General features: G+C 35.9%; 1 protein-coding gene across 13 annotated transcripts in view; it reads right to left on the bottom strand.

Annotated features, from left to right (window-relative positions):
* The window catches only part of CACNA2D1 (calcium voltage-gated channel auxiliary subunit alpha2delta 1), a 519,970-nt gene that overhangs the window by 365,689 nt on the left and 133,674 nt on the right, over nt 1-20,607 (bottom strand). For all 13 annotated transcript variants that reach the window (XM_024990478.2, XM_024990480.2, XM_024990485.2 and 10 more), the window contains exon 3: nt 17,555-17,671. In XM_024990478.2, coding sequence (XP_024846246.1) covers nt 17,555-17,671 — 117 coding nt within the window. The remainder of the gene's footprint in view (nt 1-17,554; nt 17,672-20,607) is intronic.

Genomic DNA, 20,607 nt, shown 5'->3' with positions numbered 1-20,607 from the left:
ACAAGAGTCTGGTGAACACATGTACAAGCATGTAAAATATATAGGCATCAACAGTCCAGAGAACAATTCAATTTTTACTTTTAAATATGTATACAGAAATAATTGAAAAATAAATACTAAAAATGCAAATCATGGTTGTCTCTGGATAACAGGACTTAATGTATTTCCATTTCTCATATTTCTTATATTGAACATGCTTATCTGTGAGACCAAAAAAAAATTTACCTTAATAAGTACTAAATAAAAATTAAAACTATATTACATCAATGACTTCTACCAATAGATTAAATATTTTTAAGGAAAAGTAGGGTACATTATTTTCAACAATTTTTATATATATCCAATGCTGCTTTGAAAAAAACACAGGCTTTCTAAAAGAATTGGATGAAAAGTATTTATGACATCATATTTTCAATATTAATAATGTTTGGTTTCTTTTATATATGAATCTCAAGGGATCAAAGGATGCCAAGGCGCACAGGTAAGTATTTCGGTTTGCTTGATTTTTATTTTTTTCTATTTGTTATATTTTCCATCTTCAGTTTGTTAAAAAATGAAGAAAAAAAGCTTTATTTGTAACTTCATTGTTTTTTTTACAGACATTAAAGGACTGTAGTTGTTTTCAAAATGCTAAAACCATTTATTCTCCCAGTCAGGTATTTGTGCTATTCATTAAAGAATGTAAGAAAATCAGATAATACTGTTTTTGTCCAATTTTTCAAAAAACCAGGATAATGAGACTTTTGGCAAAGTTTGCATTCTAAGTTATTCCTGTAGTCAGCATATCAAATAAACATAGTAATATCAACAATATGTAGGAAGAACTGTAAGAAAATACAACATGGGCTATCTTAAAGCTCCTGAGAGAAATTATGCTGCTTGAACCTCTGCATGCCACCTTTGCCTTTAAAAAATACAAAATCTTAGTTAATTTATATGGTTCAAATATGGTTAAGGAATAAATATTCACCTATTTTAATTAGTGATTTTAAACAGTAGGCATTCTTTCCCAACTTGAAAAATGTCCAGTCACCCTAGCAGCAGAAATAATGACATTTTAATGTGGTACAGAAATGCATGAGATAACCTTGTTCATCATTATACTCATAATAATGAGATGATTCAAAGCAGATATGACTATAGTTATCAAGGCTTCAGCACCTTCTGTTTCACCATTCCACTTCATATTACATTGTAAGAAAAAAAAAGGAATAATAGCTTTGTTTCTCTTGTTCTAGATTTTTCAGCACACTATCTTCTTATATAATACAGTCAGTGAGATACAATGGGATATCACCTCTAGGGGTCAAAATGGCCATAATTAAAAATGCTACAAATAACAAATGTTGTAAAGGATGTGGAGAAAAGGGAACCCTCCTACACCATTGGTGGGAATGTAAACTGGTATAGCCACTATGGAGAACAGCATGCAAATTCCTTAAAAAACTAAATATAGAATTACCATATGATTCAGCAATCCCACTCTTGGGCATATACCTGGGGGTGGGGGGGGTGGGGTGCGGTGCAGGGGGTGGGGGGGTGCGGTGCGGGTGGGGAAAAACAAACTATAATTCAAAAAGGTAAATGCATCCCTATGTCCATAGCACCACTATTCACAATAGTCAGGACACAGAAACAACCTAAATGTCCATCCACAGATGAATGGCTAAAGAAGACAAGGTAGATATATACAAAGAAATATTACTCAGCCACAAAAAGAAAAATGAAATAATGCCATCTGCAGCAATACAGATGAACCTAGAGATTTAAGTCAGAAAGAGAAAGTAAGTCAGAAAAAAAAATGATATCATTTATATGTGGCATCTAAAAAATGACACAAATCAAACTATCTATGAAACAGAAACAGACACACAAGGACATAGAAAACAGATCTGTGGCTGCCAAGGGGTAGAGAGTTGAGTGAGGGATGGATTTAGGGGGTTGGTTTAGCCGATATAGGCTATTTTATATAGAATAGATAAATGACAAGAGAATTATATTCAATATCCTATGATAAACCATAATGTAAAAGGACTTTTTAAAAAAGAATGCATTATACACATAACTGAATCACTTTGCTGTGTAGCAGAAATTAACACAACATTGTAAATCGACTATTGTTGTTCAGTTGCTAAGTCATGTCAGACTCTCGTGACCCCATGTACTGTAGCCCACCAGACCAACTATACTTCAATAATAATAAAAAAAAATCCTTAGCCTTGTTGGTTCTACCGTCAATTCTTTTTCCCCACTCCCAACTTCTTATAAAGAGAAAAATCCAGTTCCTTAAAAGGGAAAAAAAAGAGAAAAGAAAGTTACTCATTCACGTCCAACTCTATGTGACCCCTTGGGCTATACAGTCCATGGAATTCTCCAAGCCAGAATACTGGAGTAGGTAGCCTTCCCTTCTCCAGAGGATCTTCCTAGCCCAGGGACTGAACCCAGGCCTCCCGCATTGGAGGCAGATTCTTTACCAGCTGAGCCACAAGGGAAACACGCCCTTAAATTAAACTTATTGAGAACCTCTTTGATAATGAGAACTAAATATAATGGAATGATTTCCTATGACCAGAAAGCTAAAACAACTGAATCAGGATCTAATATATAAAATCAAAAATAATCTAATTCAGTAATACTCGAACAGGTAACACCACAAAGGGAACCAAAATAGGGTATACCAACATCATCAAGGGCACACTAGCACACTCCAGTCTTTCACTGGTCAGCATCAGTTGAACATTATCCAACTATTAAACATCAGCTGTACCACACACACGACTGGTGTTTCTATAAGCTCCCAAGAGTCTTTTGGAGCTCACTGTTTCTTAAAATGCAAACGTTATTTTCCTTTTTAAACACTGTCACTAAATGGAGAGGTTGGAAATTACTATTGTCACACAAACACAACAAAAATGTTGCCTTGCAGCTACTTCTGTAATGGACGCCTACTTAACACGGCAATAAAACACTGGCAGGTCACAGGACTGATTCTCTAGTGTGTGTGCAGCTGAGAGCAAAAGTAAGGCCTGCCTTGACAGGACCTGCCTTTAAGTCTTTAAACTGTCCTCCTTCCAGCATCTATTCAGTGTGCCTTCTACCAAGCTGAGAAAAGCTGTTTCAAATCAGCGTCTGAGACTCTTCAGGGAGAGCAGCTGAGGAACTCCAAGGCGACTCAAACCTGGGGGCTTTTCTCAAGACAGGCACTAGTGCCGCTTGCTGCTTCCTGACACGCTGATTTAGCTTCCATCAGCAATGGAGCAACTGGTGTGAAATGGCAGCTAAGGACTCAGTTCAGTTCAGTCGCTCAGTCGTGTCTGACTCTTTGCAACCCCATGAATCTCAGGACGCCAGGCCTCCCTGTCCATCACCAACTCCCGGAGTTCACTCAAACTCACGTCCATCCAGTCAGTGATGCCATCCAGCCATCTCATCCTCTGTCGTCCCCTTTTCCTCCTGCCCCCAATCCCTCCCACTAGACACTACCATTTAGTGAAGGGAAATCTGATCACAGAACTGCAACAACAGTAAGCAGCCCTGATTTTCCTGGCCAGATGACAGGTAGGCATTTGGCATCACTGAAATTAAAGACAGAGGTATCCTCCTCCAAATTCCCAACTGATAATATCACTTCTGAATTATAAACCAACAGTTCAGTTTAGTCACTCAGTTGTGTCCGACTCTTTGTGACCCCATGGACTGCAGCACGCCAGGCTTCCCTGTCCATCACCAACTCCCAGAGCTTGATCAAACTCATGTCCATTGAGTCGGTGATGCCATCCAACCATCTCATCCTCTGTAGTCCCCTTCTCCTCTTTCCTTCAGAAAGACCTTCAATCTTTCCCAGCATCAGTGTCTTTTCCACATGAGTCAGTTCTTCCCATCAGGTGGCCAAAGTATTGGAGTTTCAGCTTCAGCATTGGTCCTTCCAATGAATATTCAGGACTGGTTGGGTCCCCTTGCAGTCCAAGGGGCTCTCAAGGGTCTTCTCCAACACCACAGTTCAAAAGCATCAATTCTTTGGTGCTCAGTTTTCTTTAAAATCCAACTCTCACATCCATACATGACCACTGGAAAAACCATAGCTTTGACTAGACGGACCTTTGTTCACAAAGTAATGTCTCTGATTTTTAATATGCTGTCTAGGTTGGTCGTAACTTTTCTTCCAAGAAGCAAGCCTCTTTTAATTTCATGGCCACAGTCACCATTTGGGGACAAAGGAATGACAGACAGTGAATATATTAAACATCTATACATTTGAAGAAGAATGAAAAGTCTAGGAGTTGATCCAGGTTCTTTGTATTTTACTAACTCAGCTGGCCTCCAAGTTCTAACTTTCCTCTTCCCATGATGCCTCTTTCTCCCCTTTAAAGGAGTGATTTTGCCTTTTCAATATATACCATAGCCCTACCTTTCTCACAATGTTTTTAAGAAATGCTGACTGCAACATGCAGCACCTCATTTGGGTGTGTCTGGAGTTCTGGAAGCTGACTACCTATTGTCCTACAAATACCCCATTGGAGCACTTTGGAGGTTCTAGCAGGTGAGTGCAGCTACTCTTGAAACCTTCACCAAAGAAATGTCTGCCTCTTTCAGAGAAGGTCATCCTCTTCTATCAGTGTACAGCTTCAGGGGAGATGCACTTGGAGCAATGAGGGAGGAGGGGATACCACTCAGTCTACCAGATCAGCAGAATCAACCCTAGTGATCAGTGGGCTGACAGGTGTCCACAGCCAGGGTTTCCCACTATTCATTATAATTGAAAGTTGGAAAAAAAAAAAAGAAAGTTGGTTAATTTAAGAATACCTTAGGCTGGGACATGCAAATAGCCCACTGAGCTCTGCATCTCTGTCTTTAACCAATATTTATAAGATATTAAAATTTACTCCTTGAAATATCAAGTGAGGAGCATAGCAACAAAAAAATGTTGTTGGTTTCATTGGTTACATTAAGAGAGTGCATATCCACATAGTATTGAAGCTTGGGTTTAGAAACAAGAACCTTTCTAATTTTTATCTTTAGACCACAACTGTATATGCTGCACCAGAGTTTCCCTAAAACACTCTCAAAATATATCCACTTATTGAAGTAAAAGCCCCAGCAGCATGTGGCTTGTAGATACTGTAAAATTGTTGGTTTTCAGATATAAGCCCAAGTAATTACACTGAGCTTAATAACACTTTTGGATCTTATTAGCTCTATCTCCATCAGCAGACAACCACATATTTTTAGGTAAATACTTAAGGCAAGACAAATAACATTAAGGCTCGGGGCTTCCCAGGTGGCACAGTAATAATCCGCCTGCCAACACAGGAGACACAAGAGACATGGGTTTGATCCTTGGGTCAGGAAGATTCCCTGGAGAAAGAAATGGCAACCCTCTCCAGGATTCTTACCTAGAGAATCCCATGGATAGAGAAGCCTGGCGGACCGCAGTCCATGGGCTCACAAAGAATTAGACATGACTGAGCGACTCTTTCACTTTCACTAATTCTTTTATATAGCAAATCTTATATAAAATAAAATACATTAATATATAATCCTATTTTGGAACAAAAATACCAACCTAGAGCAACATGACCTTGGATAATACACTTAAAAATTTTCTAGTTCTATACTTCCTTACCTGATCATATTATATGCTCATTACAAGAAGCTGAAGGTCAAAGGAAGAGGAGGAAAAGTGGAAGAGAAAGAGGAGGAACAGGGGAAGAGAAAGAGAGAAGTTATGAAACAGAAAATACATGTAAAATACTCAGCAGAGTGCCTGATACGTCATAAGTGCAAAACCACAATTATAAAACTTGGCAGTGAAATGCATCTTGTTTCAAATCCTTGGGGAAAATATATCCATTAAATAGTAACAATAATACATGAAGTGGAAGCATGTTGTAAGAATTATATCAGTAAATCCAAATAAAGTCCTTAGCACAGGGCCTAGTATATCATAAGTGCTTCATAAAATGTTATTACTATCCCTCAATATAAGATGTCATATAATGCTATTTACAAAAACAATTTAATATTTAAACTAAAGATGCCATCACTCTCTAATGAGAATATGTGAGAATCAATTTCATTTCAAATAATATAATTAGTCAAAACATAATTATTAATAAAGGCATCATAAACTATACACTTGATTAATCTATTTTTATCTCTCAAGTTAAAAAATACCTGTTTTAGAGGGAAGAGTTCATGTAGACAATATTATTTAATGAAAGTGAACTAATATTCTGCAAGAGTCAAACCCATTACTGTGAACTAGCTGCAAGCAAAAAATGACCACTGAACATCCACATTTTAAAGAAACATCCAAAGCACACAAATACCATACTGGATGATTTATTTAATTATTTTGCTTTTTAAGAGGTCATATTATGTTGTTACACCGGGGAAAAAAATGGTACAGGCAGTGATGTATAGGGCAATAAATTCTCTGTAAACACTCTTGGAGAAAATGAGTCATTATTATTTATTACAGGACTTTCAAGTCGGCTGACCTAGAATTTTTTATAAAAGGCAGTGTAAATAATCAGGGGTGATTGGTTTGTCAGGCAACAATAGACCAACATTTCTAGGAGTAGCTGTAATTGGGGAATAATGAGTCCTGGAACTAAATGAATAAATTTAATCACAGAAAGGGTAGACAGAATCCTATAACAAATACATTGGCTGTCAAGACATAACTTGGATTTTGCTCTTAACTGGGCCTTGACAGTGTCAGTTGCCCTAGAATACAAGGTTTGTGGGCAACAGGATCAGGTATCCACAGTGCAGCATTTGGCACTCTGCCTGTGGCTGAGATGATGCATGCAAGTTAGAGCATATGAGCTGGTATATGTAATCAGCAACTGCAACTCTTAGGCGGAATTTGTTTTTTTTCATAAATCTGGAAGACAGATGTTTGCCCCAGCCAGCCTGTTAATTCTGAACTGATTATGTTGCCAACAACAAAGGGACTAATCTTTAGAGAACAGTTTTTGACATTATTATAATAATTAGAAATATATATATCATTTAAAATTAAGTTCTGTGTACATATTTAACTCACTATATTGGGCCAAATGCAACCTAGTCACTCCTACCTGAGTCTATCAGAAGTTCTGTTATTTAAAAACAAAGAAAAAGGAGGGAAGAAATCAGTGGAAAGATTAAAGATTTCTATTTTCTTAAAATAAAAATATAAATAATATCCCATAAGCTTTTTTACTCAACCATTCCATTTATATGTCTTAATTCAAATAATCAGTTTTCCCATATACAAAGGTATGACATAAAGAATATTAAATATTGTCTATATAAAAAATATAGAAACTATCAATGGAAGAATGGTTAAATAAATAATATACTCATATATACAAAGCCATAAGAAGCAATTATGTATTCATATCCACAGACATAAAATCTTCTTGGAATACTCATAAGTACACACACACACACACACACACACACACACTCAAAAGAGTCCTAAAGGGTAGTCACCACACTATAGAAGGTACTGTTTTTAACTCATAGGGAATTTTTTTTTCATTTTATATTGCTTAAATTATTTATAAGAATATATTATAAATTTAGCAACATAAGTATAACATATATCAGAATCATCTAACATTCACAGTGGTATCATCTAATACACAACCCACAGAGAATAAAGCAGTTCTCACTGTACCTGGATCATGTGACAAAAAAAAAAAAAATGGTAAACTTGTTATACTATGCTTTATCAAATTACTCCTTAATAAAAGAACCACCTTCCATTGCATCCTCCATGTTTTAACAAAGTTGGAGAATATTTGATAATTTCCAGAATACAGAAATGAAAAAGAAACCAAAAAATATGTCTATATAAGGGAGTTAAATTAGAATTCATTAGATTACAGAGTACAGCATACTGACAGAAAAAAAAAAAAAAAAAAAACAGAGGCTTTAGCAATCAGGGATACCTGAGTTGAAGATCTCTTCTACCTGCTAACTGAGATGGCTCAATTTTGTTAGGTAATACCTCTAGCTTTAGACACAACCTCAACACAACAACACCTACCTCTTAGAGTTGTTCTGAAGATTAAGAGTTGTTCTTAAGAGTTGTTCTGAGAATGTGTGTAAAGCATTTAACACGATGGCTGGCAATAAAGATTGCTCACCAACTGAGAATCATCAATATGGATCTGCCAGGAACACTTAGCTATGAGGAGCTGATGATGGGTCCTCCCACCCACAGCACTCCTCAACCCAACACAGAGAGATACTCTGGTAAGGAGAAAGCCAAACAAATTTTAACATATATAGGGAACAGAAAAGAAAATAGATTTAAATTAGACAAGGACATCCATGTTAGAAATAATTTCCTGAATACTAAGCTAAGCAATAATAATGGGATATTATAATTATGGAAGCTTCATCACCAAAAATATCTGAGAAAAGAAACAGCTATTTTCTCAAACTCGGTGGTTTAGACATTCACCTACTTATGAGAAGAGGACCAGAAAACTGAATTCCCCAATTCTTTCAACTTTCACGTTTCTATGATACTTTAATTAAATTAACAGGACATTCCATCATTCTCCCAATAAATTGTGTCAGGAGGTTTTAAGCAAAGCACAGACAGCTCATCTTTGCAAAATGTAGTTCATGATTTTACAAGCTCTAAAAAAAAAAATTATTGGAATAGATTTAAAAGAATTCCTGTATATACAAAAAAAAACCTGGATGGCATTGGGTATCTCACAAAGGGCTTCTGCTGCCTTCTGTTCTCCATTAAAGATAAAAATTAATTCAGAGGAAGGTTGAGAGTTTATGTATTTCTGTAGGAGGATGATAAGGAGTTAATGGGGGCAAGGGGAAAACTAAACATCAAAAGATTAAAAAATAAAGTTAGTAAGGACTCAGAAAAAGAATCAGAACACCATGGAAGGCTGAATTCCATAAACAGCTAAGACACTGTTTACCTTCCTTTAGCAAAGACTACTTGATCAGACTGTCTCCAAATGTACAGCATGTTATGAAGTTTTATTGAAAGATTCCATTATGTGAATCAAAGATGGTAACCTTGGATTAGCACTGCTTCTCTCTATTTATTTTTCCCTTGTCAACATCATTCACTAGCACATTTAGATAAGAGCATGTCTATTATTCTGCTGGGTTGAGTTTGCAATTTTCTAGAACAGAAGTGGAATGAAATACGGATCTTACTCTGACATTCTTTTACAATTATCATAGGTTTTGAAGACTCCTAAGTCTCCAGGTAAAGTTCAATGATTATCACTGTAGAAACAGCACAGCACGCATGATTAAGAATCCCAAGTCCAATTCCAGTTCTGACTCTGACCACCTGGGTGTGAGGGCTGGCCAGCTCCATGGGTGTGGGACCTGTGCAATCACCCAGCTGGATCCCACAATTGTTCTAAAGCTCTGTGGCTGCCGTCTTTAAATTCTGAATAACTTCTTTCAAGAGGCGCCCCACATTTTCATTTTGGACAAGACCCCACAAATTACATAGTTGTTACTGCCTGTGTGAGATTTCCAATTCAATTCATCTAATTTTCATTATCTTTCATGTGATCAACAACCCAACACTCCCTCTTCTCCTAATTTTTGCAAATGCAGTGCTATCGGAGCATATATTACGTTTGTTAAGTTATCAACACGATAATACTGCGGTGTTGACATTAGTTTCTGATCCTAAATAATTAAGCCAACTCAAGTCTATGAAAATCATATTTCCAAAAGTTTTTTTTTGTTTTTTTTTTTTAGTAAAAAGAGACTATCAGTGTTGCCCAGAACTTTTCCTTTTCTGAACACCTTCCATGAGAAAATTTTTCACTTTCATTTTACCATTAATTCTACTCTCTGTCTTAAAGGGGTATTTGGCAGCTATCTTTTTTCCAAAAGTGTCTTTGCTCAGACAATTCAGTACGAACACTATTTCACAGAATGGACAAGGAAGAAAGTACTGTATAGCAGAGCGCGAGTAACAGCAGGAAATATTTTAAAAACACCTTGCTGCTAACCTTTAAATAATATAAATAACCTTCAAATAATCAGAACAGAATTTTATAAAAATTAAAGTGCTGAGTGTGGTAGTGAGTAGCAGCACCATTATGAGTATATGGATCTGTTTACTCCTTAGGGTACTTTAAGAGGTTCCAAACACAGCACTTAGTGTTTCCCCATTCATTCTGTCTGACCCCAAATTTCGAGCATTATCATTACTTGAGATTTAAAATCCATAAAAATGCTGCTAAAGTATATAACTTGAGAGAGGAAATGTGCTGTTGTATCTGGAGATTTTCATTTAACACATTAGCAAATGGTATCAAGAAAGACAAGCATTTCCCATTTAAATCTGTCATCTACTTCAGAAAAATCATATGTTCTGAGTGAGAAATATGACACCATGTATTATGTTTATTTTGTTAAAAAAATACCTCATGCTTGTATCCAACCACATTTCCATATACATATACAGAAATGAATTCTTTGCTGTGTAAAGTTGAACACATTTTTCAAAATTCCTTGAGCATTCACTCATGCCTCAACCTTATCACCCAGAACTCTTAATTTCTCTCATTTCTATTATTTATCAAAACTTCTTTTTCTCCACTGTTCACTACAAATTATCGTAACAATGTTTACTCTTTTGAACTCACAATTTCTAACTATTACCAGATCTACCCATGGTTCATGATTTCAAATATTTCAACTATCGTTGACTAATTCTCAAGTACCCATGATATTTAAAAAATTTACTCTTACGAGTCTTAAAACATGGATTCAATAGTCCTTTCAATCTACTGCTGTTCACACTGTGCCAAGCCTTGTTAGAAAAAGCTGATTTGACTACCCATGCAATCATTATATTTTCAATAAAATATTCTTACAAAATGGGACTTTATATAAAAAGCCAAAGAAAGCAACATTTTCCTTCCCCTCCTCAGCTTCTTCAAAATGAATTTTCTCCAGACTTTCTTCCCTAAAACTCACATTCAATCTTGAAAAGATTTGATACAGACACTGGCTGGCTGGATCCACATTTTAATTAAGACTACCACAATTCTGTACAGAGAGGTGGTGTCCCAGCTGAAAAAACTCCATCTATTATTTCCCCTTGCAGCCAAGGGTAACCCAGTGGGATGAAGGCAGATGTAACAGAATGAGACTTCTGGAAATCTCTTGAGCTACCTACATCCAGGTTTCTTGCTTTGAGAGAAAATAAACTTGCAATCTTTTTATATCACTCTAGTTGGCTTATGCAATATTGCTCTTTACAGCATCAGACCTTGTTTCTATCACCAGTCACATCCACAGCTGGGTGTTTTTGCTTTGTCTCCATCTCTTCATTCTTTCTGGAGTTATTTCTCCACTGATCTCAAGTAGCATAGTGGGCACCTACCAACCTGGGGAGTTCATCTTTCAGTGTCCTATCTTTTTGCCTTTTCACACTGTTCATGGAATTCTCAAGGTAAGAACAGGAAAAGGAGTATGTCAAGGTTGTATACTTTCACCCTGCTTATTTAACTTATATGCAGAGTATATCATGAGAAACACTGAACTGGATGAAGTACAGGCTGGAATCAAGATGGCCGGGAGAAATATCAATGACCTCAGATATGTAGATGACACCACTCTTATGGCAGAAAGTGAAGACCTAAAGAGCCTCTTGATGAAAGTGATAGAGGAGAGTGAAAAAGTTGGCTTAAAACTCAACATTCAAAAAATGAAGATCATGGCATCCGGTCCCATCACTTCATGGCAAACATGTGGAAACAGTCACTGACTTTATTTTTGGGGGCTCCCAAATCACTGCAGATGGTGATTGCAGCCATGAAATTAAGACGCTTACTCCTTGGAAGGAAAGTTATGACCAACCTAGACAGCATATTAAAAATCAGAGACATTACTTTGTCAACAAAGGTCTGTCTAGTCAAAGCTATGGTTTTTCCAGTAGCCATGTATGGATGTGAGAGTTGGACTATAAAGAAAGCTGAGTGCCAACGAATTGATGCTTTTGAACTGTGGTGTTGGAGAAGACTCTTGAGAGTCCCTTGGACTGCAAGGAGATCAGTCCTGAACATTCAATGGAAGGACTGATGCTGAAGCTGAAACTCCAATACTTAGGTCACCTTATGGGAAGAACTGACTCATTGGAAAAGATCCTGATTCAATCCTGGGAAAGACTGAAGGCAGGATGAGATGAGGATGACAGAGGATGAGACGGTTAGATGGCAACAGCAAATCGATGAACATGAGTTTGAGCAATCTCCGGGATTTGGTGATGGACAGGGAGTCCTGGCGTGCTGCAGTCCATGGAGTCACAGAGTCAGACACGACTGAGCAACTGAACTAAACTGATTCAAAGTACAGTCTTTGTAGCAGGACCGTCACCTGTTTGCTTATTAGAAATTCAGTATATTTGGCCAGATCTACTGAATAAAAAGGGTAGCACAGTGGTAAAGAATCCACCTGCAATGCAGGAGACGCAAAAGATGCAGGTTCGATCCAAAGGATGGGAAGATCGTCTAGAGTAGGAAATGTCAACCCGCTCCAGTATTTTTGCCTGGGAAATCCTATGGATAGAGGAACCTGGAAGGTACAGTCCAGGGGCCACAAAGAGTCAGACATGACTGAGCGCACACACACACATACACACACTAAATAAAAATCTGCATTTTAACAAGAGCCAGAGGTGAACCACATGCACATTAAAGTTTGAGAAACACTGGAATACACTGCTTATTAAATATGTTTTTGGAAGAAAGTTAAAAGAATATTCAAAGACTCCATTTCCTTAATGAAAAATGAGACTACTAATGGTATATAGTGCACAGCATTATTATGAGAAATCATCACGTAACAGTACTTAATAAACACTCAATAATGTATAACTGGCATTAAATTTGATCATCAATCTCAAACCTGTATATTCAAGATATATTTCCAAAGTATTTATTTATGCAATTACATTGGTACCCCATGCAGATAAATTAAAGCTCCTTTAATACTGAAGTCTCCCTGAGTATAAGCCAATAACAAAAGAAGAAGTGAATTAATAATATACATTACTATTAATAATATAGTAATCTTATATTCTTATATAAGATTACTATATTATATTCATTCATATCCGTCTTGTATGAATGAATTTATGAATATGAATATGGATAAATTTATTAATTTATTCATGAATTCATATTCATCTTATATTCATTTACAACACATTATAGAACCTGTTTTTTAATTATCCTCAAAATATTTCTCTTTCAAATAATGTATTTATTTCCATGTATTCAAAAAGTTAAATAAAAATTTAGTTTGCAAACAAACATGAATCTTTCTCCCTCACATAAAATCTAACAAATTCTACATTTCATTAGTAATTATGCTTTCTGTACTCTCCCATCATGCGCTTAAGATAGCCAGTGATCCCACAGGACTCAAATAATATACCAGGTATCTAGATCTTCAATTCCAAATGATAAAAAATAAAGTCTCATTAAGCTCCCATTTTAATCCAGTTAAGGCAAGGTACATCCTACTTCATTCCAACACATTCTTCTAAAGACTGTGATGACCAAATTATCTGCTTCCTACATTCAGGGCGAAAAAAAAAAATGTAAGCTGATAAAAATCAATATAAATGGAATCATTTTCAGTAGTCATTAGTGAATATTAATCACTTAAGAAGTAATTTTTATTAGATAAACTTTTAATGAAAATATATTTACATCTATAAATGATGCTTTAAAGAGGTAAATTCATATAACAAAATCTGAAGATAATGTTATGAATCTTCTAATCAAGAAAGTTTCCCTTACCATTACACATTTCTTAAAAATTGTGCTTCACAGAGGACTTTGTAGACACTTCTCCAAAGAAGGCATACAGATGGCCATTAGGGTCATGGAAAAATGCTCAAAATCGCTAATTATTAGAGAAACACAAATGAAAACTACAATGAGGTACCACCTCACACTGGTGAAAATGGCCATCATTAAAAGTCTACAAATAAACAAACACTGGAGAAAGTATGGCAAAAAGGGAACTCTCATACCTGTTGGTGGGAATATATGTTACTGTAGCCAGTATGGAGATCAGTATGGATATTCCTCAGAAAATTAAAAACAGAGTTACCAGCAATCCCACATCTAGGCATTTACCCAGACAAAACTATAACTCAAAAAGATATATGCATCCCTATGGGCTGCCGTCTATGGGGTCACACAAAGTCGGACACGAATGAAGTGACTTAGCAGCAGCAGCATGTTCATAGCACCACCATTCACAATAGCCAAGACATGGAAGCAACCTAAATATCCATTGACAGATGAATGGATAAAGATGATGTGGTAGCATATATGTAATGCAATAGTGCTCAGCCATCAAAAGCAACAGAATAATGCCATATGCAGGAACACAGATGCAACTAGAAATTATTATACTAGGTGAAGTCAGAAAGAGAAAGATAAAAGCCACATGTTATCACTTATATGTGGAATCTAAAACATAGCACAAATGAACCTATCTACAAAATAGAAACACACTCACAGATGGAAGAGAGCAGACTTGTGGTTCAGCCAAGGGAAGGGAGTAGGGTGAAGGATAAACTGGGAGTTTGGGTTTAGCAGATACAAAGTACTACATTTAGAATGGATAAAAAACAAGTCCTACTGTGTAGCAAAGCAAAATATATCCAATCTCTCAAAATAAACCTTAATAGAATATTTTAAAAGAGGCCATCAGTTCAGTTCAGTCAGTCATGTCCAACTCTTTGCGACCCCATGAATCGCAGCACTCCAGGCCTCCCTGTCCATCACCAACTCCCGGAGTACACCCAAACTCATGTGCATCGAGTTGGTGATGCCATCCATCCATCTCATGCTCCGTCGTCCCCTTCTCCTCCTGCCCTCAATCCCTCCCAGCATCAGAGTCTTTTCCAATGAGTCAGCTCTTCGCATGAGGTGGCCAAAGTATTGGAGTTTCAGCTTTAGCATCATTCCTTCCAAAGAAAGCCCAGGGCTGATCTCCTTCAGAATGGACTGGTTGGATCTCCTTCCAATCCAAGGGACTCTCAAGAGTCTTCTCCAACACCACAGTTCAAAAGCAGCAATTCTTCGGCGCTCAGCCTTCTTCACAGTCCAACTCTCACATCCATACATGACCATAGGAAAAACCATAGCCTTGACTAGACAGACCTTTGTTGGCAAAGTAATGTCTCTGCTGTTGAATATGCTATCTAGGTTGGTCATAACTTTCCTTCCAAGGAGTAAGCGTCTTTTAATTTCATGGCTGCAATCACCATCTGCAATGATTCTGGAGCCCAAAAAAATAAAGTCTGACACTGTTTCTGCTGTTTCCCCATCTATTTCCCCGGAGAAGGGAATGGCAAACCACTTTAGTATTCTTGCCCTGAGAACCCCATGAACAGTATGAAAAGAAGGTATATATATATGTGTATAAATGAGTTACTTTGCTATACAGCAGAAATTTGCAAACTACTGTAAATCAACTATACTTAAAAAAAAAAAAGTGTTTCAACTTCTGGCAATGTGTACCAAATATTCCAAAGGATCCTCTTATTATGTTACAACAAGATCCTCGATATTTTAAGATACATAGAAATGTGTAAGGATCAAAAACAAAACAGACAATTTCTGAATGCCAAGAGATGTGTATGTGTGTGTATACATATATATATATATATAAAGTTAAAAATCTGAACTGTAAGTGATCAGTAAACAAAATTCAGAGTTATCCTGGAACAAACACCTGCAACAGTGCTGAGATTTGTAGAACAAGGAGTTAAACTTAAACTGCAACATTACATCTAACAAAAGATATATATAAGAACTTTATAAACAAATTTTAAAATGCTATAAAGTGGCATAAAAAACAGCTAACTGGATAAAAAATCATGTATATAAATATAAAGACAAAAATCATAATGATATAAATTCTTCCAAATTTTGTCTTAATTTGGAATTCAATGGAATACCATTTAAAATCCCAGTAAAGATTGTTTCAAATAATTGCATGCTGAATATAAATTTTAAATAATGTGTGAACATTCAAGACTAGTCAATTCCTTTTGAAGAAGAAGATGGTGAGCTGCTGAGCATACTAGCTTGATAAATGGGGCTTCATCAAGGGAAGGTAAAATATTTAATATATGGTCTCAGGAGAACTGATCAGAAAAAAAAAAATCATTTGTATTGTGACCTAAAACTGTATACTGATATTAGCTACAGGTGGCTTAAATAGATCTGACAGAAGTGGAATCTTTTACAATAAAATACACAAAAATATTTAGAACATCAGAGTAGGAAACGATTTTTTAAACAAAGCATACACCTCAAAATATTTTTTTTTAAAGTTGACTCTGACAGCATTAAAATTAAGAACTTATTTGATCAAAATATACCATAAAGACAATAAAAAGACAAGTCACAAACTGGAAAAAGAGATTTGCATCACATGTAACTGAAATGAACTACCATCAAGAATATACAATCTACGAATCAATTTAAATGATTAAGATGTGTAAAAGATATGAAGAAATATGTCACTGAAGAGGAAACAAGAATATTCAGAATACAAAACAGATAACCGTGTCATTAGGGATAAGCAGAGATGCCATTTGGCACCCACTCAGCTGCCTATAGTTAAGAACTCTGACATTGCCACTCATTGGCCAGAATATGGACCAATGGGGACTCAAATACTGGTAGTAGAGGTCTAAACTGATAGAACTATTTTGGAAAATCAGTGTCATACTTATGTAATCTGATTTTATGAACACCCTATACTCTAATATTCTACTATCACATACTGACCCGTATTCTTGCACATATGTACTGAGAAACTCATTCAAGAAAATGAAGCCACCCTATTCATGGTTCTATCCAAATAATAATTTACCAGCAGAGAATAAGTGAATAAATTAAGATATATGCTCAAAAAATATTTTACCATGAATAAAAATGAATTAAAGCTAAGCACAAACATCTAAAAAACTCATGCAAACATAATGTTGATGGAAGAAAGGATGTAGCTGAAGACCACATACAGCATCATGACTAACACATGTTTAGCAAAACATTTATGTGAGGTACAGCTACTTTTAAAGAGCAAAGAAACAAATAATCAAATATCTAGTGTACTGGCTATCTCTGGTATAGACGCAGGATGATGAGACAAATACTACAAAGGCAGGTTTAAGGATGCTTGCAATATTCAAGGGTTTTACACTGTATGATCAGTTTAAACAGGATTATTACACATGATTATTTACATATGTGTAAACAGATGTATGTTCTAATTAAATATACTATTTCTCTGTATTAAAATCACCTTATACAAATAAAATAATTAGAAACAAGCTAATTCATTATTTCAAGTCCACAATGAAACCATGATCTTATCTTTTATGAACATATATTAGATGAACACAGTTTCTCAGATAAAACAGCATACTAAAGAAAACCTCCAAATAAAGCATGAAAGATAAATAATAAATGAGTAATACAGAATAATAAAATGAGTAGATACAATTTAAACTCACCACCAGGGCTTTGGATCTGTTGCTCAGAAGTTTTTCAATATCCCTGGCTGCAATTTCCACCAGCTGACGTGCATTATTTGGCTCCACAGTATACAAATCTTGGTATTTCTCATAAATCTGTATGAAGAGGAAATATAATTAGTAAGAACAATAATTGCTTATTTGGTTCCCGTCCTCACATTAGAATGTATTTAAAACCATAAACAACTGATTAGAAAGACAAATCTATTCCTCGCTTCATCTTGATCTTTTTGGAGTTCCAGTGTGTTCAAAATATACATATATATGCATATATAAATATATATATGTTGATATACATATAAATATCAATTAACTGTAAGACCACAAGCTCACCAAAACAGTATATCATGTTAAAAGGTTGTAAAACATCTTGTAACACAACAATTTGTGTGTGCAATTTTGCAAATTCAAGTTGTACCTCCAACCTCAAAGTGAAAAATTGAAAGTGAAAGTCTTTGTCCAACTCTTTGCCACCCCATGGACTATACAGTCCATGGAATTCTCCAGGCCAGAATACTGGAGTGGGTAGCTGTTCCCTTCTCCAGGGTATCTTTCCGACCCAGGAATTGAACTGGGGTCTCCTGCACTGCAGACGGATTCTTTACCAGCTAAGCTATAGGGAAGCCCCAAACCTGGTATTTACCGCCTTCAGCATTTTAAAGAAACAGGGAGGTTATTCTAGAAAATAGAAGAACTTAAGCATGGGACATCAAAACTGGAGGATGTGTGCACTGAACAAAAGTCAGGACAAGGGAATAAGATATTGCACTGAGGGAGACTCACACCTTTTCCATCACTGAAGCTAAGATGTACGCTGCTAAATAGGCTTATAACCAAAAAGAGAAACACAGAGAATGAAGACCTTCCCCTCCTCAGGTTCATCCTGGTGGCACAGGGAGCTTCACATTTCACAGTGAAGAACAAGGTCACCGAGGTCTACATTAAAGTTTGGTTGAAGCTGTAATAGTATAAGCATTTATATTATGAAACTGAATTTTTTTTTTTAAATTCACTGAATAAGACTATATTGAAAGTAACCTAGACAGCAAGAGAAAACAATTACATTTCTGGCTCACATCAACATTTATGGAAGGATTTCCCTAGAGTAGCATAAGATGCACCTGGTTTATCAAGCGTGTATACTCCTGGCAGGAAATAAAGATTAAAAGAAAAGTGGGGCGGGGGCGGGGGGGGGGGGGGGCAGTGAGGAGCACAAAGACAGTGACCATGTCTGTTGCTGAAGGGCTGGGCTGAAAAGGAAATCCCTTATTCATCCAACAGATGGGTTGCACATGCATGACTAAACCATCTTCAAAGCCAGGGACTGGCAGGTTTTTACTGTCTTATGAGAAGTGAATCCAGGCACAAGCAGGAACCAGTTCAACCCTGCTTTTTACTGGCATAATGCCAGCATTCTGGTTACTACCAACAGGTTCTACAGCTGGTCCCAGCCGACCATGAATGCTGCTGGTAAACACTGGTTTCAAAAGGAGCAATATACATTGGCTAACATTTATTTTTTGAAGTGTGTTGGTTTCACATGAAGTTTCACAGTTTTAAGTGATTTAAAATATATCAACATTTTAATTAATAAGTTAAAATAATTAACTATAATAAAATTAATTATCTAATAAATATTTTTGGAGATTTAAATCAAACTTCTATTGCTAAAATTGTTTATCATTTTCAAACCATGAGGCTTTCCCTCACACTTTGAACTTTGACCTTGTAGGTTCTCATCCCAATTATTCAAGGCACAGTAATTTAGTCATATAAAATCCCAAGAGTTAATGTCATTCATGATTCCTGCATATTACTGGATTTTTTCTACTTTTTATTGATGGACAGATTATTGTGTCCTGTTTTTAAAGACCCAGGTTATCCATGAAGGACTCCCTCCAGTCCAAAGCTATTTGTTTCAGCCTAAGACCTCATCCAGGAACATGAACTCCTAAACAGATTGATTTGAGGTACAAACAGATAAAACTCAACATCACTCTAATTGATCAAGGATATTTAGTTCTTTGCAGAAAAGCCAATATAATTAATTGCTGTGAAAGGCAGATGTGCTTTGTATCATGAATATCTTGCTCATTTCTGTATAAAGTCTAACCTCCTTCCTGTGGTATTGGGACTCTAATAGAACTGAAAGTTGGTAAAGATTAGTTCAGGACACAGTCTCTACTTCATATTATGTACTACAGCTAATGCCAATTATTAGCCACTATCTATGTATGCCAGACATATTAAATGCTATAAAGGATGAATGAATTATAAATAAGAAAAAACTAGTTCAAGTATATATATTTTCTCAAACAGAGAATATTCTCTCAAGTTCCACTTATACAGTAATTTTTAAAAGCTTAGGAAATAAAAAATAAGATCCAGAATGCAAATAAACTTTAATAAATAAAGTCAAGGAAGCTTAAATCTAGAGCCCCAATGCAAATGCCCTGCCATACATTTTTAGGTACAATATCACATTTGAAATGTTTTCATTGTAATAAAACATGAATTAGAATCATGTAACAGCCACCATCAAAAGAAGTGGACTTTGCTTCTGGTTTCAAAGAATGCAATCTTGTTGTTTTTGTTGCATGAGATATTGCAATGGCTCTCAAAGAGAAACAGCCTGGTGCATGTTTAGTGAACAATTTTCAGAGTAGAAGGTTTCACATGGATTTTTAAGATATTATATTTCCATAACTTACAGGTATTTACAGTTCCTTCCACCACTAAAATAAACCACATTTCTATAATATTTAACATGCTAACATGAATATTTTAAAGAGTCTTAAATATCTTTTTTTCTTCTTCCTAGTTTTTCTTTTCCTTTATAAAAAATTAATTATATGCTTTACCCCTTTATCCAATGTCTTTCCTGACAGAAAACAACATGATGGGAATAACATGAGTTTCTGGCACCAGACAGAGCTACTTTCAAATCACATGTCAGCTCCTCACATGCCATGTGACACTGGCTTCCGTTTCTTCTACTAGAAAGAATGGAGCACATAAAGAGAATTCAAGAC

This window comes from Bos taurus, chromosome 4, assembly GCF_002263795.3.
Source record: "Bos taurus isolate L1 Dominette 01449 registration number 42190680 breed Hereford chromosome 4, ARS-UCD2.0, whole genome shotgun sequence".
In the NCBI taxonomy this organism is placed as follows: domain Eukaryota; kingdom Metazoa; phylum Chordata; class Mammalia; order Artiodactyla; family Bovidae; genus Bos; species Bos taurus.
This window is presented reverse-complemented; position numbering and strand designations above follow the sequence as displayed.